This window comes from Mycena indigotica (genome assembly GCF_014461135.1).
Source record: "Mycena indigotica strain 171206Taipei chromosome Unknown Mind.scaff0005, whole genome shotgun sequence".
NCBI lineage: Eukaryota > Fungi > Basidiomycota > Agaricomycetes > Agaricales > Mycenaceae > Mycena > Mycena indigotica.
The window spans coordinates 4,372,204-4,391,820 of NW_023503004.1; the positions used below are offsets into that span (position 1 = coordinate 4,372,204).

The window sequence follows — 19,617 nt, forward strand, 5'->3', positions numbered from 1 at the left end:
CTCTAAAGAAGAAACTCAAAAGTAAGCTACAGGATATTAGACACAGGCCTGCTCAAGTTCAAGACAGTGACTCTCCCACATCTGAGATCGCAGAAACAGCAGTTACAGCACAGAGGTGTCTCTCTCCCAAAGTGCAGCAGCAGCTTTGGATCAGGCAGCAACACAGGCTGGGTCTACTTAATATTGCCAGGTAGAGACAGAGGTACACTTAATTTATGTTCCATGGGTCCAAAATTTTGGCCAAACACAATGGTACTTATATTAAAATATTATGTAAGGTATGTATATAGGTTTTTTGAAAATTTTTGGGGGTCCCTGAACCTTATAATTTATGTAAGCTAAGGTAGGGGCTGATGTACTTGTAAGAGGGTACAGCTTACTTTCGCTGACAGTGTGAGGTTGCTCGGTGGGACCATATGAGCTTGTTATGTTGGGCTTAGGTTCAGATAGATTAAATATATCATTTAAAATGTATATTTAATTGGGCAGCATTACTTAAACAAATTTCAAATCCCTTACGGCTGAGGGTCCGGTCCTTTGCCAATATTGGTAGCAAATAGTGTCAGTTAGCATGGTTCACACAACCCTACTCGGACCCAGAATTGCAGTAGCTGCTAGTCGGTGTCACAGTGATAAGTAATCAACCAAAGATCTCCGCGGCCAACCGCTAGGCCCAACTTGAGCGCCATCACACATAAGTTTCCTCCTTTCCTCCATGTCCTCCAGCTCCTCAAAGCCCAAGCCTGTGGAACGTGACCGTAATACGGACAATACCGCTCGTTTGGCCAAGTTATTGGAAATCCCACCAGTGCCATGGGCTACGCACATCCGAGGGGATGTTCCGCAGACGGATAAGGACATAATCGCGGCCATTTTCGCGTTCTTCATCAAGGGCGGGGTCATGGAGGAGGCATTCGCGAAGAGCATCGGCGAGCGTGTGAAGATGGTCGAGATGCGCGTAGACGGTGACGGGCAAGGGACGAGTGGGTGGTGGGAAGTCGAAGTTACCCAAGGTACGCGGAGATGCATATGACAACACGACACCAAAGAACTTGAACAACAGAGATGTGTAACGCGTTTGGGACAATGCATGGCGCTTGTGCGGCCTTTCTCATTGATCAGTTAGTCTTCTCCCTTGGGCCTTTGTTTTCACGAACAAGTTGAATGTATCACCAGTGCGACACTGGGTACCAACGTCTTTCTCGGCCGTGTTCGCAATTTCGATGGCATAAGTATGACCACCAACATGAACCTTCATTGGCATACACCCGCTGTAGTGCACGTCCTTTCCTTTCCGTCGTCTCAGATAGTTACTTACGCTTGATTCAGAGGAGATAATCTAACTGTTTATGCGACTACTCTATTTGTTGACAAGGCCGGGCGCGGCACCCGCGTTTCGCGATGTGAAATAACAGAGAAAAACACTGGTCGGTTGGTTGTCAGTGCGACGGCAGGCGGGGCTGCGAGTGGATTTAAACTATGAGAGTCAGATACTTGTACCTTGCTCTTTTCGACGTATAGATGATTGAATTCGAGGGATTTGATGGGATTGAAAGTGTGAGCCAAATGGTGTTCCCTCCGGCTGAATCCCAGGGAGGTACTTACCTAGAGTGTTCTGAAATCACGTCCTTATCGAGAAATATGCATTCGATTCCAACAGTGTCATGCTGCGTAAATCTTGTACTTGTGAGCTGCAATGACGAAGGAAGGTGACGCGTGTCACAGACCCCCAATCGCTTTACGCGCTCCTACCACAAGCCCGCCTTCCCGTCTCCCCATACCACGATGGGTAAGTCCTCCTCAGCATGCAGAATTCTGGTCTTGACGACCCCCAGGTATCCCCAAGGTAAAACCTCGTGTTTGATGCACTTTTGCTGACAGACTCTTTTTGGGAGCTAGTTTTTCCGCTACATCTCGTACGTGGCACACTCATATGCTTGCAACCTTCGCTGACTGTAATTGAATACTCTTCGCAGAGAGCGCTACCCGCTGACTTCTCAGCTGATCCAGGAAAACAAGATTCCAGAGTTTGGTGGGCTGTGGTTGGCACTCCCAACAGGCGTTGGCTGACTTGTGCACATCGCAGACAACCTCTACTTGGACTTCAATGGCATCATACATAACTGTGCGCTACAGTGGCATACCTTCTCTCCCCGGAGCTGACGATTGTGGCAGGCTCACATCCTAACGACGGGGACGCCCATTTCCGACTGTCAGAAGAGCAAATATTCACCTCTATATTCTCTTACGTGGACCTGCTCTTCGGGAAAATCAAACCCAAGAAGCTGTTCTTCATGGCCGTTGACGGGGTTGCTCCGCGAGCCAAGATGAATCAACAACGGGGTCGGCGATTCCGCACAGCGAAAGAGGCCAGGGAACTTCGGGAGAAGGCCGAGGCGAAGGGAGAGGTCCTGCCAGTAGAGAAGGCATTCGACAGCAACTGCATCACGCCAGGAACACCGTTCATGGCCAGATTGTCCGAACAGCTGCGATACTTCGTCAACAAGAAGATTACGGAGGACTCAAATTGGCGCGATGTTGAGGTCGTGCTATCCGGACACGAGGTACCTGGAGAAGGAGAACATAAGATCATGGAATATATCCGTCATGCTCGAGCGCAACCCAACTACAATCCCAACGTCCGACACTGTCTTTACGGTCTCGACGCGGATCTCATCATGCTGTCCCTTCTCAGCCATGACCCCCACTTCTGTCTCCTCCGTGAGGAGGTCAAGTTCGGGCCTTCTCGCAACAGCAAACGGGGCAACGCATCACTAGACGCGACCAACTTCTATCTTCTCCATCTTTCTCTGATGCGAGAGTACCTGGACCTCGAATTCCGAGAAATTGCACCGGTACTCGGATTCGAATACAACCTCGAGCGCATCATCGACGACTTCATTCTCTTGGCGGTCTTCGTGGGGAATGACTTCCTCCCTCATCTGCCGGACTTGCACATTCATGAGAATGGATTACAGCGTCTGTGGGATGTCTATCGAAAGGTTCTTCCTGGAATGGATGGATACATCAACGAGAGCGGAGTCATCAATACAAAGCGACTACAAGTCGTGCTGGACGAAATGGGGGATTGGGAGCTGGAGGTTTTTGAGAAAGAATATGCGGATCTAAATTGGTACAAGGGGAAGCAGGCGAAGGTTGTTAAAGAGATGGAGCTGGCGCGAGCGCGGAATAAACTTGGTATGTGATCGGGCCTTACATTTGCTGGCCAGCAACGACGTCCTTTTCGCAGTCGTCACAAGGTCGCAGCGGGAGATATTCGACAAAGTGAAGACATTCGTGGAGGAGAGCAGAGGCAAACGAGGGACTGCGATACTGTCGATGCGGAACGAGTTCCCAGCGAGAGATAGGGTGTTCATCCTCAAACTAGCGGAGGACCTCCATCTAGGACTGAGATGGGATGAGTTTGACGAGGAGGACAGGAGTTTGGTGACATGGCGCTTTCCAGGACATGCAAGCGAAGAGGACCAGCCTAACGGTGGTCATGACAAGGATAATGATGAAGATGAAGATGAAGGGGAGTGGGAAGGCACGGACTCAGAGGATGATTCAGAGGCGGAAGCGGCAGTGGAGCGTGTGCTGAAGAAATATGAGAAAGCACCAGTCGCGGACGACGATACAGATGGCGGATTTGACGCGAGGCATGCCCGCTCCGTCAATGAAAAGATGGACGAGTGGAAGCGAAATTACTACAAGGTGTGTCGACCTGGTATTCTGATCCTTGCTTACCAGCTTCCTACAGGGCAAACTGGAAATCTCGTATGATGACCCTGAAGAAATGGGCGATCTGGTCTATCGCTATGTCGAGGGGCTACAATGGGTTATGCTTTACTACTTCAGTGGTGTCGCATCCTGGGGATGGTTCTATAACTATCATTATGCGCCACGTATCTCTGGTAAGACATCGAGTCTTCTTACCCTTGTGGACTAAACCTTGTTACAGACTTGCGCGGGATCGACAAGATGGTATTTAAATTCGAGCTGGGACGACCATTCCGGCCTTTTGAACAACTCATGGGGGTGCTTCCTGTGGCCAGTAAAGACCATATCCCCCTCGCATATCAGGTCCGTTTCGATGTTGGTCCTAATGAGTTTACCTGAGGTGTTGTTACTCAGAACTTGATGTTTCACGTTGACTCGCCTATTCGCGACTTCTATCCTCTCGAATTTGAGCAGGACCTCAATGGGAAGAAGGCGGAATGGGAGGCGGTTGTCAAGATTCCCTTTATTGACGAGAAAAGATTGCTAGAAGCAATGCAGCGTAAGCCATCTTGAAACTGTAGTCTCTTTCTAATGCTCAATCCACAGCCCGAGAGGAAATACTTACAGCGGAGGAGAAAAGCCGCAATTCATTTGGGACAAGCACGAAGTTTAGCTACAGCCACGGCGAGCCGACACTCTACCCATCCTCTTTGGAGGGTTTCTTCCCCCCGATCAATAACTGCACATGCGTCATGGAACCATTCGATCTCCCCACTCTTGACGGGTTACATCCGGTTATGGGGCTCGTTGATGGTGTTCTCATGGGCAAGGCTGCGCTTGCCGGTTTCCCTTCCCTCAACACTCTTCCTCATACTGCCGTGTTGGGTGTCCACGGAGTAAACGTTCACGGGACAGAGAGCAAAAACAAGTCAATCGTGGTGAATATCCAGAACCCACACGAAGCGCGCAAGACGGAGGACATAGCCAAAGAAATGATCGGCAAGCGGACTTTCACTGGGTGGCCATTCTTGCGGGAGGGAATGGTTGTTGCAGTTTCAGACTCGCACTTCAAATACGATAAGATGTCGCTGATCTCTGGAGGGCCCCAGCGGGTCATATCGAACCCGCATACACCACATGGACTAGGTTATTGGAAGATGAAGGCCGAGCGGATCGAGACAACGTATTCGAAACGGAGCGGTGTTATTACCGGCATGATAGATGTCTTGCTACATGTCCGTCCACTGAAAGGTTTGTGTTCTTTCATTCCTTCACCTTCCCGATCTCACTTTTTAGGCATGAAACGTCTTGAATCTGGGGCTCTCGTCAAAGACTATGAAGACGCGGACAAGGAGCAGGAGCACGCAGTCCAGATGACCATTTCAGAAGTCGCATCCGAAGACCCCCGATTTCTCGAGCGCGCGGCCCCGCCATTGTCGGAAGAGTTTCCGGACGGAAGCAAGATTTTCTTCTTGGGCGAGCATGCATATGGCGTCGCCGCGGCCGTCTCTGCAACGACAGAAACGACACTCTCAGTTATACTCGCATTCTTCCCGACCGAGAAAGCCGAAAACGACCAATTTAAATCAATTGTCGAGGCGCGCAAATCCGTTCGGTATTTCCCCTCTTTCCGTGTCGCGGACATGCTCGGTATTTCCGGGAGAGCACTCTCGAAAATCACCTCTAGCTTCCTCGTTATAACGGCAGACGGACAAAAAACCAATCTTGGGTTGAATCTCAAATTTGACGCGAAAGCACTCAAGGTCATCGACTACACACGCAAGGAGCAGAAACATTGGGAGTTCAGTGAGAAGGCGATTGAGCTCATCCGGGATTACAAGGTATATCGTTTTGGCTGGTTGTCCCCCGTTTACTGATGAATATATAGAATAGGTTTCCAGCGATCTTTTACTCCCTTGACGCTGGTGGAGACGGTAAGTTACAGGTTCCTTATACAGAGGCGTTATTCAAGTCTGATCTTTGGCTCTTATAGCCATTGGCAAAGCTTCCGATCTTCTACAGGTCCCGGACCCAGACAGTGTCATCCGCGAAGCCAAAGCATGGCTAAAGGCAACCGGCATACGGGATATGGAGGCGGTCTCGCTCTTCTGCGACCAGCTGGGGAAAGACACAGTTATGGAGATCGAGAAGCTTGCTGACAGCATCTCCGCAAATAAGGTGCCCTCAGCAATCAAGAAGGCAATCGTCAAAGGCATCCCACGACAAGCTGTCCTCAAGCCCGCACATGCAGTCTATCGACTGCAGACCCAACAATTTGCGCTCGGAGACAGAGTAACGATGGTCCAGGACTCTGGTGCTGTACCCTTATGTGTGAAGGGTGTGGTGATTGGCCTGAATGCAAAGACGATGGACGTGGTCTGGGATGTGCCCTTCATGAGTGGGACGACAATGGGCGATAGGTATGTTTGGTCACGTTTTGTATTTGTCAACGCTGACGCTGTTCTCTCTTAGGTGCTCCCAATACCGTGGATCTTCTGTTGAATTCAATACCTGCCTCAACTTGACGAATCCCCAATTCGTCACGTCCACGGCACCCAAAGCTGGTCCAGTACCCCCACCAGCTCCTCGATCCCGCTGGACTGGTGCAGGACCCCAAACCCGTCTTGGGCAGATCGCTACTAGTAGTCGTCAGGCACCAATCTTGTCCCGCAGGGATGACGGACAAGCGACTGAAGCCTAGTACGCCTCACAAAGCAATCTAAAATGACTACTAACTTGTTGTTAGTCAAGCCCCAATCGCCATCATGACCAATCCTAACCGTGGACGAGGAGGCCCGTTGCCTAGCCGAGGAATTGTCAGTCTCAATGGCCATGGAAACGCTTCGCTACCAAATGCGCATGCGCTGCCGTTTATTCCTCGAGGAGAGGGTTCGGCTTTGGACACGCATCCTCGAGGTCGCGGTGGTGCATTACCAACGGGAACACCGGCTATACCACCTTTCCGTGGGCGGGGAGGAGGCGGAGGGCTAATTGAGCGGGGTGGGTATAGAGGTGGGGCCAGAGGTGGTGCTGGTGCTCGTGGTGGGTTCCGCGGAGGAAGAGGCAGAGGGAGGGGAGGGCAATTTTCACCGTCCGTCCCGTCTTAAGAGAGTAGTTCTTACGGTGTTGTGTTGTGTAGTGTACTGAATTCTGTATTGCTCATTCCTGGTGCAGAGCCAGCTACATAAAGCAGGCAGGGGCCAATTCAAAATAGCTTGAACGGTGAGTGTTATCATTCAATGTTACAAGACACTGACTAGAAGAAACGGATTCCTAGATGAGCTTTAAACTTGGATCTTTTCCTCCCGGGCTTCCTTCGTCCCCGCATACTTTTTGTCACCGCTTTCCGGGTGGGGCGGTGTTCATGGCGTAGAGAACTTGAAGGTATTCATACTCTCCGCAGTCCTGGAACCTGCCAACGATGGCAAAGAAAACGGCGAGCGGTAGACGCAGTCATCTTGCATGCTTGATTAGTTGGTGTTGCATGGGAGATAAGTGTGTTCTTCGAAAGTTACCGTCACTTACTTAAGTTTGGAATCTGACTCCGGCTGTTACCACGTGGATGGCTAAAATTAGCCTTCCCAGCATTTGCGTTGCTCTCCCATTCTCGGGCCCGCTTCCCCAATGGCTCCAGCAGTCCACTGCTCTATTGACTGCTTGAACGCAGCCACCACTCAAGTTGGACGCCACTACTTGCTCGACAACTTGAGCGGGGGTGACATGGGTAGTAGTGCGGTGAAGAGACCGCCGGTCCTGGTCGACGTCCCGGGAAGTGTCCTCTCATCCAGTGCCACGACAAGCGCAAATCCTTCGCCTTCACCCACCGGAATCCACAGCAGTGGCGCCGAGCCGCACCATCGCCACTCTACGATTCTGAAGGCGGCCATCGTCGGCGGTGTTCTTGGCGGGCTGTTCGTGCTGCTGCTCATCCTCATCCCGGTCTGCTGCACACCGTCAAAGCGTGCCATACGGAGGAACCTCGCAGAGGTGGAGGCCGCGGTGGAAGCAGAGGGTGTTGTTGGTATGTTATCCTCCACTGGCCGCAAATGCGATTTATTCGTCGCACTACAGAGCGGAGAGATAAACGTCCGGCTGCCAATCTGCCTGTCGTAGAACCCAACATGGATGATAGAAGGCTGGACAAGTTGGAGTAATGGAGGACCATGCACTGGCAAGTCAAATCAGTAACCTGCTCTTTATTTGACCTTCCCGCACTACGTAGCTGGTCCATGAATCATGATGACTAGGCATTGCTACTCAGGCTGTCCGCCACCTACTCCAATCCTATTCAGTGGGGCCAAATTGAGGCAAGTCCGCCGTGGCACAGGGCTATACTAGTACAAATACAATAATCATGTACCAGTAGCTCAGGCTCGCTACGGAATGAACGGTCTCAACCTCAAAAGTAATCTTCAGTCAACCCGACGAGGCTCAAGTTGCGGAATAGAAGCAAAGGATGGACTCTCCGATTTAGATAGCAGTCTTTCGGGCCACCGATCATGGCCAACGGCGCATAAGTATTGGATGCTATCCGGAAGGTGAAGATAAGTACTGCCGCTAATGGCCCGAGGTTTGACTGAGAATTCGAGGTGAGCGTTAGCGACGGGGGCACATAGGACTCCGGAGAGCATTAGCAGCTCATACTTAGTGGTGATAGTCAAGCACAGTTGAGAGCAGCGCAGCCAACTTGTCAATCGTCTATTATTATATCAAGGGTTTTTCGTACAACTGCGTCTTCAAGTTGATCTTACAGTATCTTCAGTGCTGCAAACGGTCGCAGTCAGGTGGAAGTGTGGCATCCTCCGCTATGCGATCGACTCGCTCTTCAGGCACTACGCAGATATGAGCAACTCGACGAGGAGGAAACCTAAGCCACGGACCGTGCACTCAGTCAGAGCACCCGACCGCGCTCTGAATTGTAGCGACGCGGAGATTCGGTTTTCACGGGAGAGTGTTGGCGTTAGCGCACCGCCTTCGGTATCGCACACAGATTGGAGCTGGACACGGTGTTGACAGCGTGCATTGAGTGTCCACATAAGGGAAAATGCCCATAATTTGGAGAGAATCATGCTGCTGGCGGGTGGGACCTGCGAGGTCTCCAAAAATGCAAGGGTGACGGAAAAGTTGACAACCATGCTGCCAAGCTTCAGTGTATGTAGAGCTAGCTATTTGGGGTCAAATCGCACGCACGCTGACGTTCCGGGAAGGGCGCTTTGGAAGATGAGCATTATGAGTTTATTCACAAGGCAGGCACTGCTGGGAAGAGCGTTTTGGCGGAGCCTCAGAAGGAAGAAGATGGTTGAAAGTGTGAGGGTTACGTCGCCGACTATGAGACAACCGGTTAGTTGAAAGGGCTTCGGCTGTGCTGTGGAGGCACATACGGACAAGCATTGCAAAGTAAATGTAATCTCAAATTCCGTCAATAACTGAGTGATAATGGAGCATACAACTTGCTTACAGAGTCGGAAGACTTTGCGCAGGACAGATCGACCACCAGTTAAGTACAGGCTGTCCTAGTAGACAAATATGTTGAGCCAAGCGAAGCGAGTTTGAGGGCACGCACAGTGTACATAGCTAAACACCAGCTCGAGAGGAGAACAAGGGCAATGGGGGCGACTAGATAGCGATTCCTGCCAGACATTGTGTACAGTCGGTAAAGATAGTAGCCTTGAACGTAGCAGACCGTGGATACGATCTGTGGAAAGGAAGTTACAGAGGTTGAAGAATATATCGAAGACGAAGCACCAGAATGGCACTTATACCTATCAGCTTGACGAGCACGAGGTCTGGCGGCACCACAGTTGGAACGCCATCCCATAAAACTAACTGCACGACAATTTTGCGCCAGATCAACGCGCTATAAAAGAACATAAGCTGTCGAGGAGGAAATGTACAGGCAAACACACAAATTAAAACATGATTTAACGCATGTTATCGAGGCGAGCCCAGCGACGTAGGACAGAAGCCAGCGAGGGTCACTTTTGCCAAAGTTGTCGAAGTAGCGGACAATCTAGGATTGAGTATAAGCTATGTGGATGACACGACATAAAGCGTATACCTGGGTAGATATTACACCCAAGAAGAACAAGTCAAGACCGGTGCAAACGAGCTAGACCCAGGCTCAGTATGCAGCAGGTCGCGGGGGCGGCCACGTACCCACGGGCCAATCGAATCTGCTGCTGAGAGCATCCCAGCCAACATGGTTAGGGCAAGCGATAGGGATGTCCTATGTCCTTACGAGAACAGGATGTACTGTATGAGAGTGGTGGAGCGCATTCAAGTTGGCCATTAGGAGGGTCTCGGATATACTTCGATAGCCGCACACGCGCGAAGTAGGAGCAAGTAATTCTGATCCGGATTTGCATTCTTGTGCCAGTTCAAGGCACTGGTTTTCTGGAGGTGAATTGAGATGACAGAATGTTGACTGTTTGATTGACAGCATCGTCACGTCACAGTGTTTACGTCATTCGTTCTGTGGCAACTTGCAAGCTCAACGACGACAAATAAAGGTCGACGACCACCTGGCAATGATCTTTATAGAGGGCTCCCATGAGTCCAATGCTATACACAGTACACAGTTTTTTTCTTATACAACGGGCCCACTGGCTTTCTTCCCATCCACATCCAGCGAGTTGAAGACAATTCGTGCTTCGCTACTGTCCCAAATGGGCGAAAAATCCTGCTCGTACTCGCCCCCGAAGTCGCTCAATAGGCCATTTACAACCAGGGGATCTGAGTCGTCCCCATCTGGGCGAGGAAACACCAATTGGTTGACAACGTGCATCCATCGGGTCACTTCTGGTTTGTGGACGCGTAATACGTCCAGCAATGCGAGGCATTGATTCCGGTCGTAGGTCGTGTCCCGCTAAGATTGTTGTTAGCTGATATGGATATCAACGACTTCAGAACTCACGAATACCCCGAAACCGACTATAGATTCCGGCTCGTCTTCCTTCGCCAGTGTGCAAACGCGCAGTCCGTCAAGGACCTGGGGGTCTGAATGGTAGACGCCAACATGAACCGGGACATCGTCTTGGTCAAAAATTGTCTCGATTTCGGAATCTGAGTCTGTCTCTGGAGGCGCCTGCATGTAGGCTACCTTCCCCGTCTCCTGAACGGTCTTTGAAGTTGGCCCACGGGTTCGGCGAAGGAGGACGATGCTGTCATTCAACGCTCGTTGGGGAATAAAAATGCGCGTTTCTGCGGCAAAGGCGGTCAACGGGCCTGCATTACTCTCCTCGTTCTCCTCTGGGTTTCGATAGACTGCCCGCTGGTTTGTCCACGGCTGGCAGGTTGAAATGGTGAGATTGTTTGGAAGGTCCCATGAATGAGGCGATTGCTTGGGGTCTAAGATCTAGCGATGAATATAGAATCACAGTCAAATTGAGGACAGAGACGCATGAGGGAATACGTACAGATGTAAACGTTCCTCCCGAGAGACTCCGACACGCTCCAACAAGCGACGTGCTTGTCGCCACCGCCAACTGCGACTGGGACAACATGTATAGGCCGCAAGCTGCGAGGATGACAAGTATCACGGCGCGAATTTGTCGACGACGAGCTGCTTGTGCTTCCTTTCGCGCGCGGTTCAATGGGGGACGTGGGGTGAGCACTTTGCTTGAGCTCATCGTCGCGTTGGTGTCGCACAAACGAGATGGAAGGAGGGAATAGAGGCTCAGACAACTTTTGTGCTGGCAATGTGAGAACGCGAAGCACAAAAAAGACGAGGACCACATGGCCCGATGTGCTCACAGGACCATGTAAGTACGCCACGGCGACGCTTCCGGCGGACCAAGTTCGGTCAAGAGCATCAATCGAAAGGCATCACGTGGGGCACTGCCTCTCGTATCCTCCTCTGGACACCATGTCTCGCGGTGTAGCAAAACATTCTACACCCACCCTGTTTTTGGCCGCCCGAGACACTCTCCAAATCGGATACATCCGCAATGGGATATGACGGGCCCGCTCGCGACCTTTGAGACACAGACCTCTTCCCCTCCCCATCATGTCTGCAGCTATGCCTATGCCGCCGCCTTCCTTGGCCCATCCAGCAGCGTACATTCTAGGTCCATGGGTGCGTTGAATCTTGCCCCGCCTTGGGTCATACTAACTCGGCCGTTCCAGCTCATAGGGACCTGCCTCGAGTTGATTCTCCAGGGCGTCATCTCGGGACAAGTTCGTCTCGTCTATGATACCTCCCTTACAACCTGTTGCTGAATCTCGGCAGCTCGTCAAATACTTCACGGTTTTCTCCACCTCCGACCCTCGGTCCCTACGGATTTATGTTGCTTTCCTGACATTTCTAACGGTGGTCAAATCGGGCCTGAATTTGTGCGTCGACTTGTGTCTTCTTCTATCTACATCCACATTGTTCTGACCTCGTTCTTGTAGTGGACTTCTTTGGCGCAAATGCATCATTAACTTTGGACGTCTCAATGACCCCTCCGACAGCGACCTCGTCGCTATTCAAGCCATGCTCGTAAGTCCCATCTTCCTTTTGCTTCTCTGCCTAATATCCAAAATCTTTCAGATGGCCTTCATCGCTCTATATGTTCAGGGATGGTACCTCCACCGCCTCTTTCGATTCTCCAACAGCAATGTGTTAATCGTCATCCCTGTTGGACTCGTGTTGCTTCTCGGCTTCATCATGACCATTGTCGCAGTAAGATCCCGCTTGTTATTTCCTGTCAGCATCATTAATTTGTTACAGGGTGCCGTCCGCATTGCGAGCTCAGGCAGAAGATTCAATGCCATCGTCACATACTGCACGTTCTTAAACTGCACCTTTATTGCATCGAGCTGACGATTGTTTGCAGATGCTATCTATTTACCACTCGTAATGAGTATGTCCTTGGTCTTGTCCTCTGTTTCCACTAAAATTTTGCAGGTGGTAACATCATATTGACCTTCGTCACTGGCTACCTTCTGGTTCGCCATCGCAAGAGCCACAATGTTCTTCCCGAAGACGAGCACCTTGTCACAACCGGATTGCGACTCAGTCTCCAGACTGCCGCATTCCCTACCATCCTGTAATTCTATCTCGTCCATATATTCACAGGTGCTCACAATTTCTCTCAATAGGTCTATCATTGCGTTTGCCTTCTCGCTGCGCTTTCCCGACCCATATCCGACTGCACGATCCCAGGCCTGCATCGGAGTCAACATGGTTCTCTGCAAAGTTTGGGCGTTCTCCGTCATGTGGACACTGAACGCACGCGTCGACGACAAGTTAGTGCCGATGGACGATACGAAGAGTCGCACGTTCCTCGAGAGCAACAATGGAGCGGGTGATGACCACGGAAGGTCCCATAATCGAGTCGAGGAGGGGCGGGGCATGGCATTTGGCGCTAGGGCTAATAACGACCTGGTATGTTCTATTGCAGATGCTAGTGCTCGCTGACTGGCTGGCAGGATGATATCGATGACGACGATGAAGAAGATGTTGCTGAAGACGGTGAGCTGGCCGACGAAAAACATGCTGGAGTGCAAGAGGTCAGCATCGCGAAGCCGGAGACGGCGGCGAAACCTAAGGGTACCCATCCAGTGAGGTTTTCTGTAGAAGGGAGCAGCACATGCGCGAGCACCACGCCTGAAGAGGGGAATCAAAACGAACATGAGGAGAAGGAGTTCAAGGGATTGGAGCATGAATTGAATTCTGACGGGGACTCGGAGAATGGGGAGGAAGATGTCGAAGAGGAACCACGAGTTTGAAAGGGTGTCATGCATCTTGGAACGGCGGCAAACACATCTTCTACACTATCTATCGTTTCGAATTCGACAATAGCCATATGGGATGGGAAATATATTTATCTGCCTCTTCCGAAAGCCCATCTTGTGATCTTCGCGCAAAAGAGGACACGTAGCAAAAGTAGCTAAAGAAAAGTCGGTCTTTCTGTGTTGGCCGTGGTGAGGACAAACACACCTTGACAGCACAGAAACGTTCATATTCCCTTGTCCTTCGCTGAAGCTTGACCATATACGTGTCCTCTGACCCACTCCCCCGCCCTGTCTTCCCACGTCCTGGCTTCAGCGACGAGCGCGCCGATTTCGTGATTCCATCGCTCTTTGAGGACGGCACTGAATGGCGTCGGCGAGATTCGAGATGCGGCTGGTGGAGGGGCAGTCATTAGTGCCGGTGTGGTCGTCAGCCGGGTGGAGAGGATGTGGAGGCTGAGGCCGGCTGGTCAGAACTGCTGGCTAGGGAGGCGAAGGGAAGGGGCTAGTACTCTTTGCGGTGTTGTTCGGTGCTGCGCAGACAGGTGAGTACTCGCGAGTGCTCGGGTTGGGGGGGTTGGAGTTGGAGGACGAGGGAAGGGAGACTTACCGCGTTTGCATGACGGTCGAGTAGCCGTAGTAGAGCTGTTGGAGGGGACCTTCGGTCAGCACACGTGGCAGTGGAAATGCGGATGGAGCTCACGCCGCCTGCGACCAGGGCGCCAGAGACGGGGCCTAGAAGAAAGGACATCGTCTGGAGGATGAGGGAGCGAGAGGGAAATGTGATGTCACGTGAAGAGGAAAGTGCGGACCTGATTGTAAGTGGGTTTGCGCATGGCTATTGTGGATAAATGAGCTACCTGACTCCTACTCTGAGCCAAGTCAACCACAGCAAAGGAAAAGGACCTCGAAAGAAATTTTGCTACCGACTCCATTTGGAAATGGAATTACATCGAAATATTTTTATGCTTTCTTACTACCTCGATGTCCTCTAGGTTTTCGCATTCTCTCTGAGCAAACGCGGTCCGAGTTTGGTTATCTCCCGGCCAAACCGCCTAGTAGCCTAGTCAGCCAGCTGGAATGGAGATGCTGATGAATGTTACCCGTTTAGCATGCATGTCTTCTTCTGAGCGCTCAGCAAAGAGCATCTGTCCCTCCATCAGAGTCCCAGCGTCGGACAATGCGAGCGAGTTCATACTCGACTTCCGACGAATAGTCCCACTACGCCGAGCCGTATGGCTTGAATTGGAATCGGCCATTGACTCATCCTCGACGGATGGAAGTTCAGGTGTCAAGTTATCTCTTGAAGGTGTGCGCGCAGCCGAGAACGCGGCTGCGAAACGCAGGCTCATGACGCTGGGCTGGCGCCCGAGAGAAGCCGCTGCCGCAAATGTCCGTGGGCCAGCGCCGCAAGTGCTAGTGGGAACTGGGTTTCCGGAAAATGCGATCGTGGATTCGGCCAAGGTGGTAGCATCGAATTCGGTCGGGTAAAGACGAGCGAGCGCTCTGTTGTTGAGAGTAGCGAGGAGTGTGTTCGCGTAGCTATCCACAACTTAGTCCAAAATAGAGCAACAAAATTATACCATACATGCCGGGTAGCATCATACCAGGGCAAATCCAATAAGCTCGGGTCTAGAATATGCCATGAGAGCCTGTTGAGTAATCATGATGTCGGGGGGTGCGACACATACCGGATATACGCGCCGCAGCACAAACGCTACAATTTCCACAGACGCAGCAATGGCAGTCGTCTCAATCGTCAGCCATATAAGATTCTTCATCAGGGTTTTCGTCGACGGGGCCACACTTGCTGTCAAGAGCTGCAAAGATATCAGGGGGGGCAATACTGTTCGTAAAAAACGTGAAACGGACAATGTAGGTTATTGTGCCAGTTGTGAGAACTGCAGCTATAACCCCGCATATCAGCCAGAAGTCGATGAGGTTCACATAGGCGGCATGTCGGGGGCTCGTTACAGCACGAGCCCCAATGAAGTAAAATATACCACAGGTTGCCCCACACGCGCATTGTGCTGCAGAAAACTTGTTATCGTCAAAATGTCGTCGACTGACATCGGACTCGGAACAGAACGAACCAAGGCGGAGAGCAGGGCCATTGGCCATGCCTTTGCCCGCAGGGCGACAATGCGATAGCAGAAGAAGAGTTCCACGATAAGCAACACCAACGGTCCGATAATGGGTGTGTATACCCGCAGATCGTGTGGGTTGACGAATCGGCGAATGTCCCCGAAGCCAGAAGCAAACTATAACTCGACATAGCAACGAGATGTTCACCAGCAGATTAACGAAACTTACCCAGAACTCGACTTCTGTCCCCGTGAGAACCGTACGGGCGAAGATGAGTAGGAAAACCAGATAGACTTGAGGGTGTGTGTGAGCAGGAATGTCGGCAAGAAACAATGATCACACCTAGTGCCTTGATACCACGCGGGTCTCGAGGGAAGCATATATGATAGATGTCTACTGTCTGTGAGCTTCACCAAACCTCATGGAGAGTGGACCCACAAAGTTGGACGGTGAGCATACCCGCAAGCAGGAATTGCAGCAAGGAGCCTATCAGCTGTGGAGAGACCCTATTTTATGATTTCTTTCAGTTGTTACATGGACTTTAGTGTTTGGATAACTGACGTTGGGCCATAGTTGGGTGGTGGTGTAGAAGGCGGAGTAACTGGGGGACCGGGAGGATTACTACCGAGCGATGCCATGGATGGGAGCCGTGAAGAGGGTGGTTTCGTGTGGCCGCCGATGACCGTTTCCGAGCTCCATAGCGGAATGTCTGAGACCCAGCTTCCAGAATCAGATTGAGAGGATAGAGACAACCGCCAAGAATGTGACAGCACGTGATGTGACTCACCACACGCTTGACTTTCATTCCCCTACCTGCGGTTCTAAGTATGTGCTTACCTGGTAACGAGTATTAATGAACCACGCATGGGCGCTCTCCAAAAATCCCTCCGAAACATCTCCTCCAAACGACTGCGGCGGGTGCGCCCACTGAAGTCCATGATTTTCTGTCAATGATTCCTCATTGTCGTTGACTGCGGCACCCACTTCCGTTTGCTCCATGATTTTCGCTTCTTTTCATTTTGACGGACAAGATAGATTGCTCGCAACAGCGCCAGCGCATCGCGGGCAACGCTGCACAGCCCTGCTGACGAAAGCATCACGGGTTGCTGCGATTCCTCATCGTCGTCGCGTTGGGCCTTACAGAGCCTGATGGCTACGGGGTCGTGACCTGCTCATCGCCCTCGATTCATGCGCGAGCGCCAACTGCTGCGGACTCCGGAGCGCACGCTATGGCTGCAAGCGCCAATGTCGGTGCTCACCAGTTGCTCGTTTGAGGACCGGGTTAGCGAATACTACTTAAAGCTTGTTGATGCTCTCTGCATTATTCGCAAACCTCTACTCCGAACTTGAAGATCACATCACTTTCGTTCATGGCTTCAGACAGCAATAAAGCATCCGCCGTTCGCCCATTGCGGCGCGGAAAAGCCTGTTTTAATTGTCGGTGAGTGAAGCTTTGGCTCTATGATCAATGGAAGCTCTTGATTAACTTCTTCGTAGACACCTCAAGATAGTAAGTATCCGTTTATCGGCCATCCATCGAATTTAGGCTTACCATCTTTGCTTTAGAAGTGTGATGGCGAGGTGCGGAGAACTTCCCTATTACCAGTGGTCACTTTTAACATTTTATGTAGCGGCCCATGTGTGGTCCGTGCATCCGAGTTCCCAAAGATGATCCTTGCGAATATGCGGACACAATGTCCCGTACCCAAGAGTTACAAGACACTGTTCATCGTCTTCAATCTCGTATCGATGAGCTCCAAGCCCAGACCGGTACCGCTGGTCCTTCAAGGCTTTTTTCTCCCTATCCATCTCATTCATCCATGCGAGGCTCTCCTTTCAGCGAACACTCGGCTGGTGAGATTCGTTGCCATTCAACCACTGAATATCAGTGCTCATTCAATCAGGTTCACATCGTTCCTACATGTCGGACGATGCACCGGACTTCGACGAGCCCCCGTTCCCAATGATCCAGCTTTTGTAAATTTACTGTTACCGTTCACTCGAGGAAACTGATCGACGGCAGAATCCAATCCTTCTTACCGCATGCTCTTCAATTCGGCTTTTTCCTTGACATACAAAGATTCCACGATGCCGCATTATTACCGTTGCCAATGGGTGACCCTTTGCGGCCTTCCCCAGCCCTGCTTTGCGTCGTATATCTCTGGGGCGTGCGTCTTTCCCAGCTGCAGCCTCTTCTCGCTTCTGAACCGACATTTCTTCGGAGAGCACAACAACATATTTCCACGGCGATATCCTCAGTTCTAGAGTCATCCTCGACTGTAATTTACACCATCCAAGCTCAAATTCTCCTTTCAACGTACCTTTTCCGCGTCAACCGACTTCTGGAAGCCGAAGTTCATGTCAACGGTGCTGCTACATTGGCCTTGAGATATGGCCTTCACCGAATTCGTTCTAGCCGAGCGCACTCGCCTAGTCTTTCCGCCCAATTATCACTGTCAATGACACAATCGACGGACGCCGTCCATGAAGGCGAACGTATTCGAGGCTTCTGGGCTCTCGCATCCCTGCAGTCTCATATTTGTGTTACTCAGAATGGAAGTAGCACTTCTGCGGCCTTTTGTGTTCTGGAAGGGCCGGCCGCGGACATTGATACGCCTTGGCCTCTGGAAATCACAGACTATGCGAATGGTGGTTTGCATTCTGGGTATCGTGGACAGGAAAGTATTCGGCACCTGATGACCGACGACACCTTCAATGCGGGCTCGCCGGTATCATTGCTGCTTGCGAAAGCTAGTGTGTTGATGTACCGCGCTACGAGATTAGCTGCAACGAAACTATCAAGTGAGTGAAAGCTATAGTGCTTCTTAACAAGCTCATGCCCCACCGCTAGATCTCTCTCCACAGCAGACAACTTCTCATCTCGCTGCTTGTTCACTCTTGGATCGCAGGCTTACACAGTTTTGGCAGTCTCTTCCGCCTATTTATACTGTCTATTCTGACGGCTCCTCCGCCCGCTGCCTGGCTATGACACATGCACTCACAGCTGGAGCTGTCCTCAAGGTCCACAGTTCCTCGTCTAGATCCACTGCGACGCGGGGAGCATCAGTGAACACATCTCATCAAAGAACATTATTCGCAGCTCGCACCATCCTGGAAGCCCTGGGAGACATACGCATCCCCGATCGCGCTATCGCCCATCCAGTTGTGGGCAGTCTTGGATTCTTTGCGTGCAAGACGCTCATCGAGGAATTTCAACGAGTCCGGACGTCAGACTGGTCCATCCGCACGCCAACTACGGCCCATCACGGCCAGCATTATAACTCGGAGGTGACGGCGCTCATGGTTGAGGTGAATGCGGGGCTCGCCACGATGCAGGTGTATGCGGCTGACAGCCCACTTGTCGGTATGCAACAAACAAGAAACTCTGTTGACACTTTCGAGCTAAAATTCCCCTCCAGATCATCAGCTACAGCAGTTGAGACGCGACTATGACGGCTTGTAGTTGCGGTTTGGCAGGATATATCCTTACTCTTCGAGATTTGGTAAATTCCACTGTCATGCTTAGATATTTACTCCATAGACGTGAATCGCATTCGTTTGAATGTCGCAATTGCGCAACCTCGTACTACTGGTATGAGGTGGCGTATTTTATACCCGCCTCAATGCTTCAGAGCATTGTCTGCGTATCCCACTCCTTCTCGATACTGAGGACTCGTATGACTGGGTAATTCTTCGGGTCCACGAAAAATAATACAGTATTATACAGAATTTGCGCTTCCAGATCTATTCTCTCTCTCTCTATGGGTTCTTGTACCCCCCGGGTTTATACCTACCTCAGCATCAGCCACACGCACTGTAATAAAAGAAAGGACTTACCACTGCCACCCGACGGCGACAAACGGCAGCGCGAACCCGAAGCCAAGGTAGGCGATACATTTAGCCGCGAACGCACGCCGATTTGACGTGTCGAATGGAATATTCTGGCCACAGTGGTGAGCTACGGGCAATCAAGCTCGGAGAGAAGACCTACATGGTATTCGCCGGCGTGTGCGTGTGCGAGGCGCCGGCCCGGGGTGGATATGTGGGCTCGGGAGATGGTAGAGAGGCGGACAGCCGCGCGCGAGAGGGTGGCCATGC

General features: G+C 51.4%; 7 protein-coding genes across 7 annotated transcripts; 4 read left to right on the forward strand and 3 right to left on the reverse strand.

Moving 5' to 3' along the window:
* Nucleotides 1-1,785: 1,785 nt before the first annotated feature.
* Nucleotides 1,786-6,827, forward strand: MIND_00640000 (5'-3' exoribonuclease 1; the record flags this gene model as incomplete). The annotated part of the gene is made up of 16 exons (XM_037363136.1): nt 1,786-1,789; nt 1,836-1,846; nt 1,900-1,916; nt 1,977-2,032; nt 2,087-2,125; nt 2,176-3,198; nt 3,251-3,714; nt 3,761-3,914; nt 3,962-4,083; nt 4,135-4,279; nt 4,327-4,971; nt 5,017-5,561; nt 5,609-5,654; nt 5,714-6,140; nt 6,193-6,420; nt 6,467-6,827. 16 exons carry the CDS (start codon nt 1,786-1,788, stop codon nt 6,825-6,827), a joined length of 4,287 nt encoding a protein of 1,428 aa, XP_037221057.1.
* A 517-nt stretch (nt 6,828-7,344) lies between these two features.
* MIND_00640100 (uncharacterized protein) lies at nt 7,345-7,874 on the forward strand (the record flags this gene model as incomplete). Its single annotated transcript, XM_037363137.1, has 2 exons — nt 7,345-7,741; nt 7,792-7,874. 2 exons carry the CDS (start codon nt 7,345-7,347, stop codon nt 7,872-7,874), a joined length of 480 nt encoding a protein of 159 aa, XP_037221058.1.
* A 651-nt stretch (nt 7,875-8,525) lies between these two features.
* MIND_00640200 (uncharacterized protein) lies at nt 8,526-9,921 on the reverse strand (the record flags this gene model as incomplete). Its single annotated transcript, XM_037363138.1, has 9 exons — nt 8,526-8,552; nt 8,601-8,856; nt 8,911-9,046; nt 9,102-9,128; nt 9,226-9,415; nt 9,466-9,577; nt 9,627-9,730; nt 9,779-9,829; nt 9,877-9,921. The coding sequence occupies 9 exons, from the start codon at nt 9,919-9,921 to the stop codon at nt 8,526-8,528; spliced, it is 948 nt and encodes a 315-aa protein (XP_037221059.1).
* A 385-nt stretch (nt 9,922-10,306) lies between these two features.
* Nucleotides 10,307-11,519, reverse strand: MIND_00640300 (uncharacterized protein; the record flags this gene model as incomplete). The annotated part of the gene is made up of 4 exons (XM_037363139.1): nt 11,473-11,519; nt 11,136-11,403; nt 10,634-11,074; nt 10,307-10,585 (listed from the first exon to the last, which is right to left on the reverse strand). The coding sequence occupies exons 1-4, from the start codon at nt 11,478-11,480 to the stop codon at nt 10,307-10,309; spliced, it is 996 nt and encodes a 331-aa protein (XP_037221060.1). The 5' UTR covers nt 11,481-11,519.
* Nucleotides 11,520-11,725: 206 nt separating this feature from the next.
* Nucleotides 11,726-13,431, forward strand: MIND_00640400 (uncharacterized protein; the record flags this gene model as incomplete). Its single annotated transcript, XM_037363140.1, has 10 exons — nt 11,726-11,794; nt 11,845-11,895; nt 11,948-12,051; nt 12,112-12,199; nt 12,251-12,382; nt 12,431-12,485; nt 12,537-12,563; nt 12,608-12,749; nt 12,802-13,087; nt 13,132-13,431. 10 exons carry the CDS (start codon nt 11,726-11,728, stop codon nt 13,429-13,431), a joined length of 1,254 nt encoding a protein of 417 aa, XP_037221061.1.
* Nucleotides 13,432-13,480: 49 nt separating this feature from the next.
* MIND_00640500 (uncharacterized protein) lies at nt 13,481-16,157 on the reverse strand (the record flags this gene model as incomplete). The annotated part of the gene is made up of 16 exons (XM_037363141.1): nt 13,481-13,592; nt 13,643-13,681; nt 13,717-13,890; nt 13,947-13,967; nt 14,045-14,079; nt 14,138-14,272; nt 14,412-14,489; nt 14,538-14,976; nt 15,023-15,066; nt 15,126-15,254; nt 15,307-15,474; nt 15,528-15,695; nt 15,748-15,812; nt 15,862-15,912; nt 15,958-16,025; nt 16,081-16,157. The coding sequence occupies 16 exons, from the start codon at nt 16,155-16,157 to the stop codon at nt 13,481-13,483; spliced, it is 1,803 nt and encodes a 600-aa protein (XP_037221062.1).
* A 732-nt stretch (nt 16,158-16,889) lies between these two features.
* On the forward strand, nt 16,890-18,982 carry MIND_00640600 (uncharacterized protein; the record flags this gene model as incomplete). Its single annotated transcript, XM_037363142.1, has 8 exons — nt 16,890-16,960; nt 17,017-17,029; nt 17,086-17,100; nt 17,151-17,373; nt 17,424-17,496; nt 17,543-18,321; nt 18,371-18,883; nt 18,939-18,982. The coding sequence occupies 8 exons, from the start codon at nt 16,890-16,892 to the stop codon at nt 18,980-18,982; spliced, it is 1,731 nt and encodes a 576-aa protein (XP_037221063.1).
* Nucleotides 18,983-19,617: the final 635 nt, after the last annotated feature.